General features: G+C 57.6%; 6 protein-coding genes across 6 annotated transcripts; 2 read left to right on the top strand and 4 right to left on the bottom strand.

Moving 5' to 3' along the window:
- The first annotated feature begins 186 nt into the window (after positions 1-186).
- On the top strand, positions 187-3,259 carry SCHCODRAFT_02607228 (glycoside hydrolase). The gene is made up of 16 exons (XM_003034966.3): positions 187-587; positions 655-922; positions 968-1,052; positions 1,102-1,181; positions 1,229-1,276; positions 1,327-1,405; positions 1,459-1,506; positions 1,556-1,605; positions 1,660-1,719; positions 1,780-1,806; positions 1,863-1,917; positions 1,996-2,180; positions 2,254-2,510; positions 2,583-2,667; positions 2,715-2,795; positions 2,850-3,259. The coding sequence occupies exons 1-16, from the start codon at positions 345-347 to the stop codon at positions 2,987-2,989; spliced, it is 1,791 nt and encodes a 596-aa protein (XP_003035012.1). The 5' UTR covers positions 187-344; the 3' UTR covers positions 2,990-3,259.
- On the bottom strand, positions 3,136-4,391 carry SCHCODRAFT_02562398 (uncharacterized protein; the record flags this gene model as incomplete). Its single annotated transcript, XM_003035798.3, has 2 exons — positions 4,007-4,391; positions 3,136-3,957 (listed from the first exon to the last, which is right to left on the bottom strand). Exons 1-2 carry the CDS (start codon positions 4,343-4,345, stop codon positions 3,136-3,138), a joined length of 1,161 nt encoding a protein of 386 aa, XP_003035844.1. The 5' UTR covers positions 4,346-4,391.
- Positions 4,392-4,498: 107 nt separating this feature from the next.
- Positions 4,499-6,052, top strand: SCHCODRAFT_01168186 (WD40 repeat-like protein; the record flags this gene model as incomplete). Its single annotated transcript, XM_003034967.2, has 8 exons — positions 4,499-4,558; positions 4,608-4,748; positions 4,800-4,916; positions 4,967-4,990; positions 5,039-5,154; positions 5,203-5,474; positions 5,524-5,877; positions 5,928-6,052. 8 exons carry the CDS (start codon positions 4,499-4,501, stop codon positions 6,050-6,052), a joined length of 1,209 nt encoding a protein of 402 aa, XP_003035013.1.
- On the bottom strand, positions 6,009-7,405 carry SCHCODRAFT_02607222 (uncharacterized protein). Its single transcript, XM_003035799.2, has 3 exons — positions 7,118-7,405; positions 6,585-7,062; positions 6,009-6,529 (listed from the first exon to the last, which is right to left on the bottom strand). Exons 1-3 carry the CDS (start codon positions 7,323-7,325, stop codon positions 6,055-6,057), a joined length of 1,161 nt encoding a protein of 386 aa, XP_003035845.1. The 5' UTR covers positions 7,326-7,405; the 3' UTR covers positions 6,009-6,054.
- Positions 7,406-8,602: 1,197 nt separating this feature from the next.
- On the bottom strand, positions 8,603-8,811 carry SCHCODRAFT_02607221 (uncharacterized protein; the record flags this gene model as incomplete). The annotated part of the gene is made up of 2 exons (XM_050344255.1): positions 8,603-8,691; positions 8,745-8,811. Coding segments are annotated over 2 exons (150 nt in total), but the record flags the coding sequence as incomplete, so codon positions are not given.
- A 141-nt stretch (positions 8,812-8,952) lies between these two features.
- SCHCODRAFT_02661716 (acetyl-CoA synthetase-like protein) lies at positions 8,953-15,208 on the bottom strand (the record flags this gene model as incomplete). Its single annotated transcript, XM_003035800.2, has 18 exons — positions 8,953-9,359; positions 9,413-9,965; positions 10,019-10,249; positions 10,297-10,462; positions 10,536-10,818; positions 11,255-11,370; positions 11,499-11,564; positions 11,597-11,760; positions 11,814-12,141; positions 12,190-12,503; positions 12,553-12,828; positions 12,883-13,067; positions 13,120-13,439; positions 13,493-14,007; positions 14,060-14,125; positions 14,178-14,513; positions 14,561-15,023; positions 15,075-15,208. 18 exons carry the CDS (start codon positions 15,206-15,208, stop codon positions 8,953-8,955), a joined length of 4,923 nt encoding a protein of 1,640 aa, XP_003035846.1.
- Between the last annotated feature and the right edge of the window lie 136 nt (positions 15,209-15,344).

The raw sequence follows: 15,344 nt of genomic DNA, 5'->3' as shown, positions 1-15,344 counted from the left end.
CATGCACAAACAAAAGTTGGTTGGCATCGTCGCTTTACGTTGCAATTCAGCCGCCTTCTTCGGTTATACACACTCACGCTGAAGGTGAACCTTGCCTCGGTGTGGGAAGATGACGCGAGCTACAGCATGAATTCCGACGGCTGCTTCTGCGTCGTCGCATTGAAACGGATCAGAACACTTCTCGTCCGGCGGCCCCAAGCCCGCGCCATGGGACGGGCTCGATCTCGTGGACCGTATGGTACCCGATCAGCCGACGACTGGTAAGGGGTGGGCTATAAGAGCATGGTGGTGGTGTAGTCTCCGAGTGCGGCTTTCCCTCCCTCGCACTGCGCGTTCTCGTCACCATGCGCGCCTTGCAATGCATTGGAGTCAGCGTCCTTTTTTACGCATCGTGTGCACGAGCGGCTGCCAGCAGCTCTTCTAATGCCTCATTCTCGGCGACATCGGTCCTGACCCCAACCGCGACGACGTCTGTGAGCGACGCCCCGCCAGCGGCGACAACGACTTCGAACGCTTCTCTGCCTCTTGTCGGGTCCATTAGTCCAGATTTCTCTGACATAGGGCTTGAACTACTGTGGGGTCTGGTGGTACGTCAACTTCCCTTTGCACGCGTTTTTCAACGCGTTGTCGCGCGCCAAACACACTACCTTGCAGCTCGGTGCTCCCAAGGAGCCTCCCTTCACGACTACAGCGACGCCGACAACCACCGCTCTCCCTTCGCCACCGCCTCCGCTCTATCCGGCCTTCTACGCACCGGCGCCAAAGGACATTCTGCCCGATCTCAAGTTCCCCAGTGGCTTCAAGTTCGGCGTCGCGAGCGCGTCGTACCAGGTCGAGGGCGCGACGAAGAAGGAAGGCAAGGGGCCTACGATGTGGGATTTCATCTCACACGTACCGTCTGTGATCGCCGACGGGACGAATGGTATGGACTTATGCAGTCCTACTTCATAAAGCTGACCAGCGGCAGGTGATATCGTCGACTTGCACTACTACCTGTACAAAGAGGACGTCGCGCGAGTTGCCGCCCTCGGACTCAATATGAACTCCTTCTCGTGAGGAATCTCAAGATTCCTCCTTGGAGGCATCGCTGACAATGCGCAGGCTTTCTTGGGCGAGAATCTTCCCATTCGGAGCGGCGGACTCGAAGGTTAACCAAGAAGGCCTGGATCACTATTCCGATGGTAAAATTTGAGCTGCCTGACGCTCTGTTGGTTCTCAACGCCTACAGTCATCGACACGCATCTGGAATACGGTGTCGAACCGGTCATTACATTGTGTGCGCTATTCCAGTTTCCCGCTGAAGTACAGCACTGACTATGCGTTCAGTTCACTGGGACCTACCACTGGCTTTGCAACTCTACTATGGAGGGTTTGCTTCGCCCAAGATTGTGGATGACTTCGTGAAGTGCGTCAGATGATCTGCGCCGGCGAACATCCATGACTGACGTCTCCCACTAGTTACGCCAAGACCGTCTTCCAAGCCTACGGTGACCGCGTCAAGACCTGGTTTGTGTATGGCTCCGATACACATGGATGGTCTCTGACCCAGCTTCAGGGTCACCTTCAATGAGCCTCTGGAGTACTGCAATCAGATTGCCGCTTTCAGTGAGCAAATTTTCGTCGCTACAAGGACTACTCTTGCTCACGAACGTTTCCAAGGCATATTCACTCCCGGCGTTAACATCTCAACCGCGCCTTACCATTGCGCCTACAACTTGCGTGGGTGGTTTGTTTGTTGGCGACTTATCATGAACGCTGACGGGTCTTGACTACAACTAGTCAAAGCGCATGCTGGCGCCGTCAAAGGTACGCACCTATCCTGTTCCGCAGGATATGAGAGATGCTGACTACGGATGCTGCAGCCTTCCGGGGGATGAACATCACGGGCGAGATCGGCTTGAAAAACGACGATTTCATGTAGGTTCCTCGCATTCGTCAATCATTCGCGCCCGAGAGCATTCAGGACGAATCTGTCACGGTACTGACTATACGCAGCGGCACCCCCTGGCGCGCCAACAACACCGAAGACATTGAGGCTGTCGAGCGCCATGCGGCCTTCCAGATCGGCCTGTATTCCGACCCGATCTACACCACGGGCGACTGGCCGCAGACTGTGAAGGATACGCTGTCAGAGGAGTACCTCCCGCGGTTCACGGAGGAGGAGAAGGCGGATTTGCTTGGTGAGCTTTCTTTTGCCCCCTACCCTGCTGTTTGAGGATACTCACCCATTGACCATTCCATTCTCGCATCCAGGCTCTGCCGACTTCTACGCCATCGACTCATACCGCTCGAGCTATGTTCGCGCCCCGGAGGGAGGGCTCGATGCATGCGTGAACAACCCCTCCGATCCCAACTGGCCGCAGTGTAACGAGGCGGTCTTGTACGATGGTGACGAGGGCTGGTTGGAGGGACCTGCCGCGGACCCGCGCACGGACTGGCTGGCATCGACGCCGCAGGGCGTGCGCGGGCTTCTCAATGAGTTGCAGAAGAGGTGGCCGAGTCCGAAGATTGTGAGTCGAGGTTCCTTCGTGGTCTGGACGCAAGACTAGGGAATGGGTCGACGTTACTGACTTGTTTTGTAGTATGTCTCCGAGTTCGGTTTTGCGGAGCCGCTTGAGGATGAGCGCAAGACGTTGGCAGAGATCAAGGAGGATGTTGGGCGGACGAGTGAGTTGAATACCTTTCTCTTCGCTCATCGTTCTGACCTCCACCAGACTACTACATGACCTACCTCGGCGAGATCCTGCAGGCGATCCACGAGGACGGACTGCCCATCGGAGGCATCTTCGCCTGGGGTGAGCTGCCTTTACTAAAGCTGGAGTGCTTGCCCAACGACTGACACACAACAGCGATGATTGACAACGCCGAATGGGCGAGCGGCCTCGCCGTCAAGTTTGGCATCCAGCACGTGAACTACACGACGCTCGAGCGGACCTACAAGCGTTCTGCGTTCGCATTGTCCGAGTTCTGGGACGCGCACAAGGCCTGAGGTGGATGAAAGCTGCGCACCAAAAGACACTTCCATTCCTTTCGACTTTCAAGCTCTCCATAATCCCCCGTTATACCCATGTTGTACAGCATAAAATACATGACCTGCTTCGAGTTCATTGGCCTCCACCTTCTATGATTCCCGATTTAGAAGGCTTGCGCTACATAGGCGACAGGATAGTTGCCCATTGCGTTTTCCTTCTGAGCGAAGGGGTACACAACACGCTGCCCTCCACCCGACCCGCCTTTGTTGTGCGACGACGAAGGTGCTTGCCTGTTGATGTCCCGGGACTGGAGAGCCTGCGCGTGCGGAGGACGAGTGATTACCGGCATGCGCACGTTCGACTGAAGAGACGGGGTTTGTACGAAGACGCGTTCTTCAGGTTGAGGCTGTTGACCAACGCGAGACACAGCATTAACGAGATCAGAGCTAGGCTGCGTGACCATGATCTTCGGTCCGCTGCCAGAGCGCGCGAGGGTAGGGTACTTCGCCTCCTGTTCAGGGCCGACGACGAGGCGATCCAGAGCGTCGATAGCGTCGGTCTTGAGCTTCGGGACGATGGCGCCGTCGAAAGGGTTCTCCGCCCAGCGGAACATGATGGGCTGGTTGTGACCGAACGGCTGGCCGCGGGGGCGGGCTTCGAGGTGCATCGCAGCGGGGTGGGCGCCGACGAGGTCGTCGGCGAGCTTCCAGCATTCGGCAGTCTTTGGGCAGATAGGGGGACCGTAACGAGCAGAGGGACGATAGAGCGCAGAGATGCGAGAGGAGGTCGTGGCGGCAGGAGCGGGAGCCCAGAGCTTCGACTTGCGGGCGGAGGTGATCATGGTAGAGAAGCGGTTCGCGGCCCGCCCAACGAAGGAGACGCGCTTGTCAACAAGCTTGGGTTGGGGACTGTGGACCTTCCAGGGTAGAATAGAGGCAGGGCGTTGTAAGGCGGGAGTAGGCCTGTTGAAGGAGGAATCCGGAATCTGAGGATGCGCGTCAGCGGAGGAGCCGGCGATGAGGTATGTGGGGTACCGTCTTGTAGGGGAATACGACCTTCGACTTCGTGGGAGTGTAGGCTGGCGCGTTAAGCCTTCGTTCACGCCTGGCCCGACGACGAGCGCGACGTTGGTAAAGCGAGCAAACGACGTAGAGGAGAATGAATCCGCCAGCAATGCAGCCGATAGCGATACCGATAGACGCGTCGTAAGAGAGAGCAGGACCAGTCTCCTTCGGCGGGGCAGAAACATGCTTAGCAGTGGGCATAGGTTCGTCAGGTTGGCTCGTCTCGAAGGGTTGTAGTTGCCAGCCTCCTAGAGCAGTGCCGGGGGACCTTTTGTGAGCGAATCTAGGGAACATAGTCGCGTGGGGCATGATGTCGTCGTCTAGGGTAGTCTTGTGGATAGTAGTCTGGCGGTAGGCTGTAGGCGAGGTCGGCGAGAGTCGAAGGGGGCCGTGCCAGTGATGGCGGGAAGCAAGAAGCGCGATGGACGATCGCCTGCGCGCCTCTTACTCCCCACGCCCACCATGAGCGGTGCAGACACGTCCAAATTCCTCGTCTCGGAGGCTCAGCTAGTCAAGGACGAAGTACGTCTGCCGTGCTTGTTTCAAGACGCGTCGACCGAATTCAGTCGAGGCTCGCAGGCGGAAGGCGGAAGAGACCAAAGATCTCGGCGACCCGCTCAAGCTAAAGGGTGTCCCCCTGGACATCAAGATCGTCGGGAACGATGCCTGGATAGCTGAGAACTCGCACAAGATTCGCAAGCTGGATTTGGAGGTGCATTTGCCGAAGGGACACTTGTGCATACGATGCTCATGGTCACGGAAGACAGGAAATACGTTGCAGCTGTATTCAGGGCATGGCGGCCCCGTTACCTCGATCGCGTTCGTGAACGGCTCTCCGACCGATGAGAAGGGAATCCTCATCTCAGGCTCCTGGGACAAGGTATGACCGCCATGCTCTCTTCGACCTCTCAACCTGACGTATGATTCAAGACCATCAGGCTCTGGAATACCCAGGTAAGTCTTTCCCCCACGCCGTTCTCGCACCTCCTCACACCTTGTTAGGACAAGTCTCTGATCTCGACCACCGATGCGCACTCAGACTTCGTGAAAACCCTCTTCGTCGTTCCCTCCTTGAACCTGCTTATATCCGGAGGCTCTGACAAGATTGTGCGCCTATGGTGTGTCATTACAGCTCCCTTTGTTATGTTCCCTCATGGTGTATTCAGGGACCTTTCATCCGCTGCAGATGGCAAGCCTCTGCATAACGTCGGAACCATCGACTCGCACACGAGACCCATCCAATGTCTACACGCAACCGCGACGTCGGACAAGACTGCTACCTTGTATACGGCTGATACTATGGGTATAATACGGCTATGGGAACTCACGAAGCAAGACTCCGAACCTGCATACTGGCGCAGCACCCTCAAGCGCGAGTTCACGCACCATCGGACAGGCGTGAACGATCTACACGTCGCGCCCGAATACATGTGGACAGGTTCGTCCATAGAATCTCTTTGAAGTCTTGTGCTGAACAATTCCCTCAGCATCGACGGATGAGACCGTGCAGCTTGTGCCGCTCGCCGAAGTAGATGACAAGAAGACCAAGCCACCACCGGCTATCACCCATCCAGGCGGCGTCAAGGCGATTCTGCCTCTGGCGTTGACAGATCTAGCAGAGCCATACCTCTTCACGGCGGCTGGGGATGTCATCCGCACATACGATGTATCGACACCCGACGAGCCAGAGCTCATAGGCGAGGTGGACGCGCATTGGCACAACGTGACGCTACTGAGGCTGTGGATTCGGCGGACTGTAGGGGAGGACGGCCAGACTCGCGTGGAGCCGTGGCTTGTGAGCGCCAGCTTGGACAATACGATTCGCAAGTGGCGACTGAGTGGTGTGTGTGCTAGCACTAGCTCCGCTCATGTCCTCAACCTTTTCCACCAGACCTGCTCCAACCCAAGCCAAAGGTTGTCGCGTCAAAACCCTCCGCAAAGGCGAAGGCAAAGCCAGAGTTCCAGATGACCGCAGAAGAAGAGGCAGAGTTAGATGGGTTGCTCGATTCTGACTAGGTCTAATATGCGTATGTCATGTGCTTCTCCCATCCTGGATAGAATGGGTCCTCGTCTAAGGTACGTTCCTTCCAATCCCTCGGCACCCACCCCTTCTCCTCCTGCTCCCTCGCATACACATCCAGCTCCGGGAGCACCTTGTGCAGGACGTGCTCCGTGCCCTTATAGTTCATGATCTGCGCATCTCCCTCGCGCAGAATCCGTCGCACCAGGTGCGGGATATATGGCTCGTGCCGGAAGTCGGTGAGCGGGGTGAAGAGGGCCTTGAAGTTGAAGACGATGGCGCGCGAACGCGGGAGACGGCGCAGGGTCTGCCAGTCGACGCGGAGGAAGACGTTGTCGATGGTGAGGTTGGGATCCTGATGTGTGCGCTCGGCGAATTTGGGGTCGGACTCCTGGAGGAAGAGCGGTTCGCCGACTTCGAGGCCCCAGGAGCCGCGCTGGATGGGTTTCTCGGTTTCCATTCTCTTGAAGTACCTGTCCCGAGTTCGTAAGTAGGTGCGTCTATATGACTGGGACTGCTCGACCGCACCTATCCATCGACATTTGCATCCTCTCCTTGTAATGTGGCACCGGACCATGGATCTCGTGCAGCGGCTTTCCCATCTTACCTGCCGCGTTCCACCCCACAGACGAGCAAACCACCCCAGCACACATATGATACAGCCCCGTCTTCTCGTTTTCCAGTGTCAAGGCGAAGTCCTCCGGGACGTGGTCGAGCAGTACACGCAATGCGTCCGCACCCTCCACGCCCTTAATGCACACCTCCTTCCCGAGGATGTGATTCTGGAAGAGGAGGGTGTGCGGGTCGAGGGAGAAGCAATTGGGATAGCGGACGGAGAGCCATTGAGCGACCATTTGAAGCAGCTCCGCGCATGCGAGCTCGGAGCCGGGGAGGGCGCCGAGGATCAAGGAAACGTGGGTGGCGTAAAGCGCTTGTCGCTGCGCGATGCGCATGCGGTAGGTTGATTCGAGCTCGAGCCACCAGTCGGGCTCCATCTTCTTCAGAGCTGAGATGGTGATTTAGTCTGGGTACCATACAAGCAGCAGGCAATTTGCGCGCACCCATATGCTGGAAGTAGGCCCACCGGAAGGGGCGGTAGGGGCGGGGCTTAGCGGTATCGACATTGAAGTGGGGAAGGGGTTTTGGTGGTGGTACACCGGAGAGTGCGAAGTAATCGGGGAGGGAAGGACGTCTGCGACGAAGCGCGATGAACAATGCGATGAACGCTGCAAGCGCTGCAGGCGCGCCGTACAGGAGTAGAGCGTGCATAGCGGTCTCAGAAATGAGAGAGGGAGATGAGGGTAGTCGCCCAGAAATCTCTGCTTCGGGGTGCATTACTTACGTCCGCATCCGAGCTCATCCTTGCGCTCGTATCGCACCTGCTCACCTGACACGAGCATACTCGAGTCACATTGGGGGCCGATAAAGGAGGTCAGAAGTGTCAGTTGAGCAGAGGGGGTGACGACGAGTGACGGACGCGAGTATGCGAATGGGTAGTTAGATAGGCAGATAGACGATACAACAGCGCCGATAGGGAGAGGGTAGGGAGATAATGAGATAGAAGACGACAACTTGCCCGGCGGGCAGGTGAGGAACGTCGGGGACGGGTAGATTCAGAGAATGTGTGGTGGGTTTGGGCAGCAGACCCTGCGAGCGCGGTAGATTGCGGTGGAGTTTGTGTCTTCTCAAGGTTGAACTTCGTCATGTGAGTTTCGGTAGATACCGAGTATGATGCCACGTGACATGTTCAACTTCCGCTGTTCCAAACTAGGGAAAGCTCCGGTCACACCGGCTATAGCCTTGCCTTGCGTATGAGATCGTAGGCTGATCTCGCGCACGATTCTTCTGTTGCGTGCGTGTGGTGCGGGTGTTGTCTAAGAGCACTGTACACAATGATGGGGTCAATCAAGGGCGAGAGGGACGTTGCAAGGCAAGGTACTGTAATGACCTTTGATCATAGTCAAGAGCACTGGTCTAGCTCGAGATGGTGAGCACTGAGCAAAGCACCAGGCAAGCCGCCGCAAAGAACGAAGACGCCACCGGCAACATGCGAAGGGTCATGTGACACATGTGGGCGCATCAACAATCACAAACACACGCGAGATTCTCGTCAACAAACATCTTTTCCGCACCGCCACTAGGCTGCTTTTCCTCCCGCACCGCCACCAGGCTTTACTTCCGCGATGGGTATATAACCTGGCGGCTCTCTTCCTTACAAATCGTGGACTGGCGACAGAGCTTCCCACCTAAGGGCGTCCTTCGGGGCGCTCCCAAGGCGGATTCGTGGTAAGCGGGGATGCGGGTCGGTGGACATATCGTGTCTGGAATGGGGGTCGTAATTGCTGGAAGGGGTGGAAAGCAGTCTCGGCTCCCATTCCAGTGCGGTAGCCGCCCGGCTTTATTCGTCGCTCCCGATGCGCGTTGGCCTGCAAGCTGAGGTCGGCGTGCGGAGAGTGAAGGCGGCGTTCGGACTCAGGGTCGGGCGTCGTTGGAGCGTTTAGTTGTTGCCAAGCCCTTCTCTACGCCTTTGCAAGGCGAGTCCCCAGTATATACCACCATCGCTGACATGCTCGCAGATCCACAGGCTCGACGCACTGGCTAACGATGGACTCCGCGATTGCTATGTTTCTGCACGGTACGCCTCCGTACCTTCGATACGAGTATCTTTCTGAACCTAGCTCCTCGCAGCTGCGACATCGAGGGCGGAATGGCGGTTCCTGGGCTCTTGGTCGATTAACCTATGTATTGCTTTGTTGTGCATCCTGGTGGCAAACACTCTGTACTGTATCGTTCAAGAACTTTGCAAGGCAAGGTAACAAGAAACAAAGGACAGCCGTCAGCGTACGTGCATGAATCGATGAAAACAGTACAACACAAGAAATGGAGAATAAATCGACTATCGCTGGCGCTTCCCTTGCGGCTTACTGCGTAGCTTAGCCTTTTTCGGCGGTGGACGCTCGTCCTCGCTAGCGCTGCTTTGTTCAGCCTCTTCCAGTTCGCTATCCTCGCCCTCACTGATCTCCTCTTCTTCGTCCCAATCTTCATCGTCGTCCTTCCAAACGCCCTCACCATCGCTCCCATCGTCCTCCTCAACCTCATCTTCTTCGTCTTCGGCCGCCTCCATATCTTCGTCTTCGTCTTCCCCTGCAGCGGCTGCCTTCTTGCCCTTGCCCTTCTTGGCGGCCTCTTCTGCTTTTTTCTTCGCAACGTTTCGCTCCTGGGCTTCGCGACGCTCTTTGCGTATCCGCTCCTTCTCAAGATGGGCTGCCTTTTGCGCGGCGGTCTCTTTCTTGCTCTTCTTGACTGTGGCTTCATTAGCACACGGTAAAGGACTATGATGTAAATGAAGGACGTACCAAACTCGTGATATATGACGCCTCCTTCCTTGCCCGGAAGACCCTCCGTGATCTTCACCAGGCGGAGTTCCATACGGGGGCCGACCTCATCAAGGCGAACGGCTCTCCTCTGACCCTTCTTGTTATTGCGCCCGACGTAGTCTTCGGCGAGATCGACCGCATCCGCTTCTTCGCCTGCTTCGCTTTGCGCGGACGACGCGCTCTCGTAACCGCCGTCAGGGCCAGCCTCTCCGCGTTTGCGTAGCAAGAAGTCGGCGATGTCCTTCTCGTTGCCGAGATCGAGGAACTCAGATGAGTGCGTCTTGCCTGCAGTGCCCTCAAGGATCTTGCGGACGCGACGCGAGACACCCTGTGGCTTGACAGTGATGATGTAGTGCCGAAAGTCGAGCGTACCCTTGTCGGGATTGTAGGCGACGAGGACAACGCGGCGGGCGGAGGAAAGTCGAAGGGACTTTGGGGACAGGCCAGGGAAAAGTGACTGAAAAGCCTTCATGATTAGGGGAAGGTGTGGTGGCGTGTCTGGCCCTGGCTTTGGGAAAGAGGCAAGAACAAGCTACTTGGGCGATGGTAAGTGGGGTGAAAGGGTACGTGGCATGGTCTGCGTACCAGAGGAGGAGAGAGGTACTCCATGCCGATGCTACGAGCGTGGCGCGAGCTAGCAAGGATATCCTTCATGAGGCTGTATCTCTCAATCCTGAAGCTGAGGGTAGGTCCTGCGGGGAGGCGAACGATGCGGAGGGAGGGGGCGACGGGGGTGAGGGTGAATGCGAGGAGATGGGTGACATGGAGTGCAGGTGCGATGGTGAAGTAGTCTTTCAGCTTATTCCTGTTCCGTTCCTGTAGATCGTCAAGGGGCTGAAGATCCCGATGAGAGGGGGGCGCACCTTTAGGCGACTGGCGGTGTTTGGTTCCATAACTTTGCGCAGATCGCGAACGAGAGTAGTGAGCGCCGTGCCAACCTGGCCATGCTTGATCACGAAGGACTTCGGTACGCCCTCCGCGGCACCCGCAGCTTGCGCTCCAGCCCCCTTCAGATGCGTCCTGGTCTTTCTGCGGCGACCCATGATGTTCACGCTCAAGGGATGCAAGTCGGCCTCGAAAAATATTGATGGCATTCTCGCACGTGGTCCCCGCCGATCGTAGGTTCGCCGCCGAGCGGAACGACGAGCGCTTGTTTCCGACCGCCACCATGTCTTGCCCCGTTGACCATACGAACATGCCCCCAAAGAGCTCTGGGGGCTGCCCCGTCGACCATGGGCAGTCTTCCGCCGACAAATGTCCAGTCGACCACACCCCGAACTCGACCTCGACCTCGACTTGGGCGCGCCTCTTCGGGAACTCGTCGACCCCCGGCGCCGGACCATCGCTTTCCACCGAGCGTGAGGTCTCCTCGATCCCGCGCGGGGCTGAGGAAGGGAACTGGGTCTACCCATCCGAGGCGCAGTTCTTTGCCGCTATGGCTCGCAAGAATCATGACCCTCATGCGACCGACATGAAGACGATTGTGCCTATACACAACGCGGTTAACGAACGTGCATGGGCAGAGATACAGAAGTGGGAAGCCGGAAGGGGTGGCGAGGCTTGCGGTGGATGCCGCCTCGTTAGCTTTCAGGGCAAGCCGACGCAGCGTACGCCCAAGGCGACGTTCATGACATTGCTTGGGTGCGTCCATATTACTGCCTTGCTAGACCTCCTCGTTGAAGCTGTCGGATAGTTACTCAGCCCCCTTCGATCGACATGATTGGATTGTCGACCGCTGTGGTGTACGAACGCGCTACGTGATCGACTTCTACACCGGCAGAAGTCAGGCCAATAATGCGCCGTCCTTCTATCTCGATGTACGCCCTGCTCTCGACAACTGGGAGGGCGTGAAGATGCGCGCCGAGAGACTATTCGGAGACTTCTTAGGGTCCGGCGCAGCGGCAAATGCACCATCGACCAAGTCGACCACCCCATAGCTTCAGGACATAGTACACGAGTAGGTTATACTGGGACGGAGCGATACATTAATATTACCCCTCACACATCGAATAATAAAGTGAATATCAGGACGTCTCTAACTGGCTGGTCTCGCTTAGGTGCGTACCATTGGACCCTGATTTCCATCATTCGTACTTCCAGCATCAAAACACAGTCGGGTGAGGAGCTAAATCTACATTCTATATCTTGTACACTTATGTTTACTGCAGGAATCCCGTCTCTCGCCAGTGCTTGCACCATTTGACCACGAGTTCTTGGGTCGTCGGTGGCGCGTTGGCAATGCTCGGCGCCACCTTCCCTGTGTTCTCCGTAACGAAGACCATGGGTGCCCGCTTCAACGCATTCTGGTATCGAGCGCGGAAGAACGGCTGTGGAATGGCTTCAGCGACTCCGGCAGCTCACCCAAATGATGTGCACTCACCAACAACTTGATGATGGGGTTCTTGACTGGGTCCTGCTCGCTTGCCTCCAGCCGGCGCACGTACTCGTCCTTGTCGACGGCGTCGAACACGAGCCCAGCATCGCGCAAGCCGCCGAGGATGTCCTCGTCCCAACTCGTGGGCAGCGGGTCGACGATATGGTAGACGGTACTCTGCGGCGCGTCCGCGCGGTACACGAGCTCCGAGATCGACCTGCCGGCGTAGTCGACAGGCAGCCAGTATACGCGCTCGCCGGTCTTGGGAAGCGCACCCATGGTCTGCGCGCCCTTAAACATGAGCGGCCACGCCTCGGTCTCGTTCCACACGCCGCTGGACGGCGGTCAGTAATACACCCAAAAGTCAAGACCCGCTACACACCTCTCAGTATCGCCCACCATCTGCCCAATGCGCAAGACACCGACGCGCACGCCCTTCTCTGCCGCGCGTTGACAAAGTTTCTCGACGACCCACTTGCTCCGCGCGTAGCCCGTTCCGACCGCCGTTGAGGGAGAGTCGGAGAAGTCCTCCGGCACGCGCTCCTCGGGGCCTGCCTGACGGCAGGAGATGGAGGAGCTGAAGAAGAAGTCGGCGCCCTGAGCGGAAGCGAGCGCGAGGTTGATGAGATGCAGCGCCCCTCCGACGTGCTCGTCGTATGAGGCGAGGCTGAGGTTGAAGTTGACAGGCCAGGCGTTCTGTCAAGAAGGTCAGCTCTATAAGGATTCCGGTCGAAGAAGCACTGACATGGATAACAGACGTGATCTCAGCGGACAGGGCGTCGTGCTCAGGCTGAGAGAGCCCAAGATCCTCGGCATTTGGGTTAGCGGCGTAGGAGACGACCTTGGCGGCTTGCTCTGGGGTCAAAGAGAGCTTGCGCTGAGCGAGCGAGTCCTTGACACGCCCAAGGGAGTCTTCGTGCGACTTGGCACGTGACAGACAAACGATCTTCTTTACGGCCGGAGAGGCTGTCAACTGCGCGAGAATGTGTGCACCAAGGGAGCCAGTAGCGCCGGTTAGGAGCTGCGATGTTGATCTCAGCTTCACACGTCGCGGTTACCCGAATATGCGACTTACGACGACCTGCGAATCCTTTCCAGCGTTTCCTGTAGCCTTCTTGGTCGTCAACTGCTCCGCCCACTTGTCGACCATCTTCAGCATTAAGTCGTGCTGGGACGCATCGGACGTCGTAGCGCCGGAGCCCGACTGCAGCTCGGCGATGTGCTCGGCGAGCTTCGTCACCGTTGGATGCTCGTATACGACTGAAAGCAGCGTCAGCGAGGCCCCACGCAGCATCACCCGCAGCTTGCGTACCATTCTGCCCTAGGACTTGGTCGCCGATATCAAGGCTCTTCTGCAGCGTATTGCGAATTCGCGTGCCCTGCAGCGAGTCGACACCAAACGCAAAGAGGTCAATGTCGCGCGTCAGCAAGCTGGCCTTCGTCGTCCCGACGGTCTTCGCGATGGTGTCGAAGACGAACTGCTCGAGGTCGGGTCCAGAGAGGCGAAGCTTCTCCGCCTGGTTGCCCTGCTCAAAGCGGTCGTAGACTTTGTCGATGATGTCCTTGAACTTGGCGTAGCAGGCCGGGCGGAGGATGCTCATCTTCGTCGCGACGGGGATCTGGGTGCCGTATCTGGTGCAAGTCACATTAGTGGACATGGACAATGCGTTAAGATATGCACTCACGGCAAGAACTCAATCATCTCGGGCAGCAAGCGCGAATGCGTAGGCGCCGCCTCGTTCGCCATCTCGATGACCGGCCAAATCTTGTCCATCAACTCCTCGCGCGACATATCTTTCGCCAGATCGCTCGGCAGGATCAGACATCCCGTCTGCGGCCTTCCCGCTCCGAATACAATGGCTTCCTGCACCAGTGGGCTGTTCCCCCGAATCGCCAGCTCGATGGGCACCGGGTTCGTCTTCTCACCGAGCGTCTGCACCAGCGTGTCGTCGAGGCGGCCGACGTACTTGTATAGGCCCGGGCGCTCGGGGTGTTGAAGGAAGAGATCCTTGGTGGCATAGGAGCCGTCGGGACGGTTAGTCTCGATCTTGGGAGGGTAGCCGTCTTTGACGACGAGCTCGAAGGCGTCGTTGCCGCGGGGCTCGAAGACGAGGAAGTCCTTGCTCGATGGGAGGGGCCGGACCCAGTTCCAGAGCTTGTCGGTGATGAAGTCGCGTTGCGAGTTCATGAGGGAGCCAGTCTGAGTAAAGAGGTCAGTGATTCTGGTCAGCTTGAGAAGTCGAGATACCCACCTCTGTCGTGCCGTAGATGCTCAGGAGGTTGACGTTCGCCTTCGTCAGGCGGTCACCAAGGTCGTCCTAAGTGATGTGTAAGTCAGTCGGATCGCTAATCAAGCAGATAAATACTGACGGGAAGCGCAGCCCCAGCATAGCTGACGACGTCGAAGCTTGCCAAAGCATCGATGCCCTCGACAGTCTCGCCCATCAACTTGATTACATAGGGGACGGCAAAGCATTGCTTCACCGGAGGCGAGGCTGCGAGCACCTTCACGATGTTCCCCGACGTCAGTGGGAGGTGTGGCGGGAACAGCGTGATAGGTTGGCAAGCGTAGAAACAGCGGAAGATAGCGAAGTGCCCGTAGCCGTGGAACACGGGCAGGGTGCTGAATGCTGGCTTGTTCTGGTTGAGCGCGATGTTGGCGACGAGGCCATAGTGCGTCACGTAGACGGGCTTGGGGAAGCCGGTCTGTGGTGCGTCAGAAGGCATTCTCGCTCAGGCTACGAGTTACTTACCGATCCAGACGAGTGGAGAAGTACGCCAGGGCGGTCGCGCTCCTGGTCGGGGGTGAGGCGAGCCTGATAAGGCTTCACTGACGCCACTGCAGCGCCCTGCTCTCCCCAAAGCGGAAAGCGCTTGTCAGGAATGATCTCGACGTTGATACCCTGCTCGTGCAGCAGATGCTGAGCCTCGAGAGCATCATCTGCGAAGCGCGGCCCGTATATCAGGTGAGATGCCTTCGTCAGCTTCGTCAAGTGCGCGACCGCCTGAACAGAGTTGTTGACGGATAGCAACAGCGCGGTCATGCCGAGCTTTGCAAGCGCCATCTCGAGGAACGACTCATCGATAGAACTGCTGACGAGCACAGCGACGATGCGTGGTGGTGGAAGTCCATCAGCCGCTGGTTCGGGCAGGAAGCCTGGGATGGCAGAGTAGTGCCAGGCAAGGCGGTCGACTGCCTTCGCCACATCGCCGTATCTGCACGTGGGGAAATCAGTTGTGGGTCCAGCACAAATATATAAGTCCTACGTCAATGGCTGAAGCAGCTTGGTAGAATCATCGTTGGCCTCGCCAGTGTATATCGCGACGCGATCCGGCGTCTCGCGCGCGCGTTTCTCGAGAAGCTCGGTCAGCGAGCGGCAGTGGTACTGGATTGCGGCCATGGTCAAGGTCGGAGGAGAGATGCGCGACAAGCTGCGGGGTAGCGACATCTATATCTCAACTCTTCGTCCTCGCCCGGGCCGCCGCGGGCCATCGTCTTCCACGCGAGACGGATGAAAAGGGTGGCGGAGGAACAAC

Source organism: Schizophyllum commune (genome assembly GCF_000143185.2).
Source record: "Schizophyllum commune H4-8 unplaced genomic scaffold SCHCOscaffold_1, whole genome shotgun sequence".
Lineage (NCBI taxonomy): Eukaryota > Fungi > Basidiomycota > Agaricomycetes > Agaricales > Schizophyllaceae > Schizophyllum > Schizophyllum commune.
This window is presented reverse-complemented; position numbering and strand designations above follow the sequence as displayed.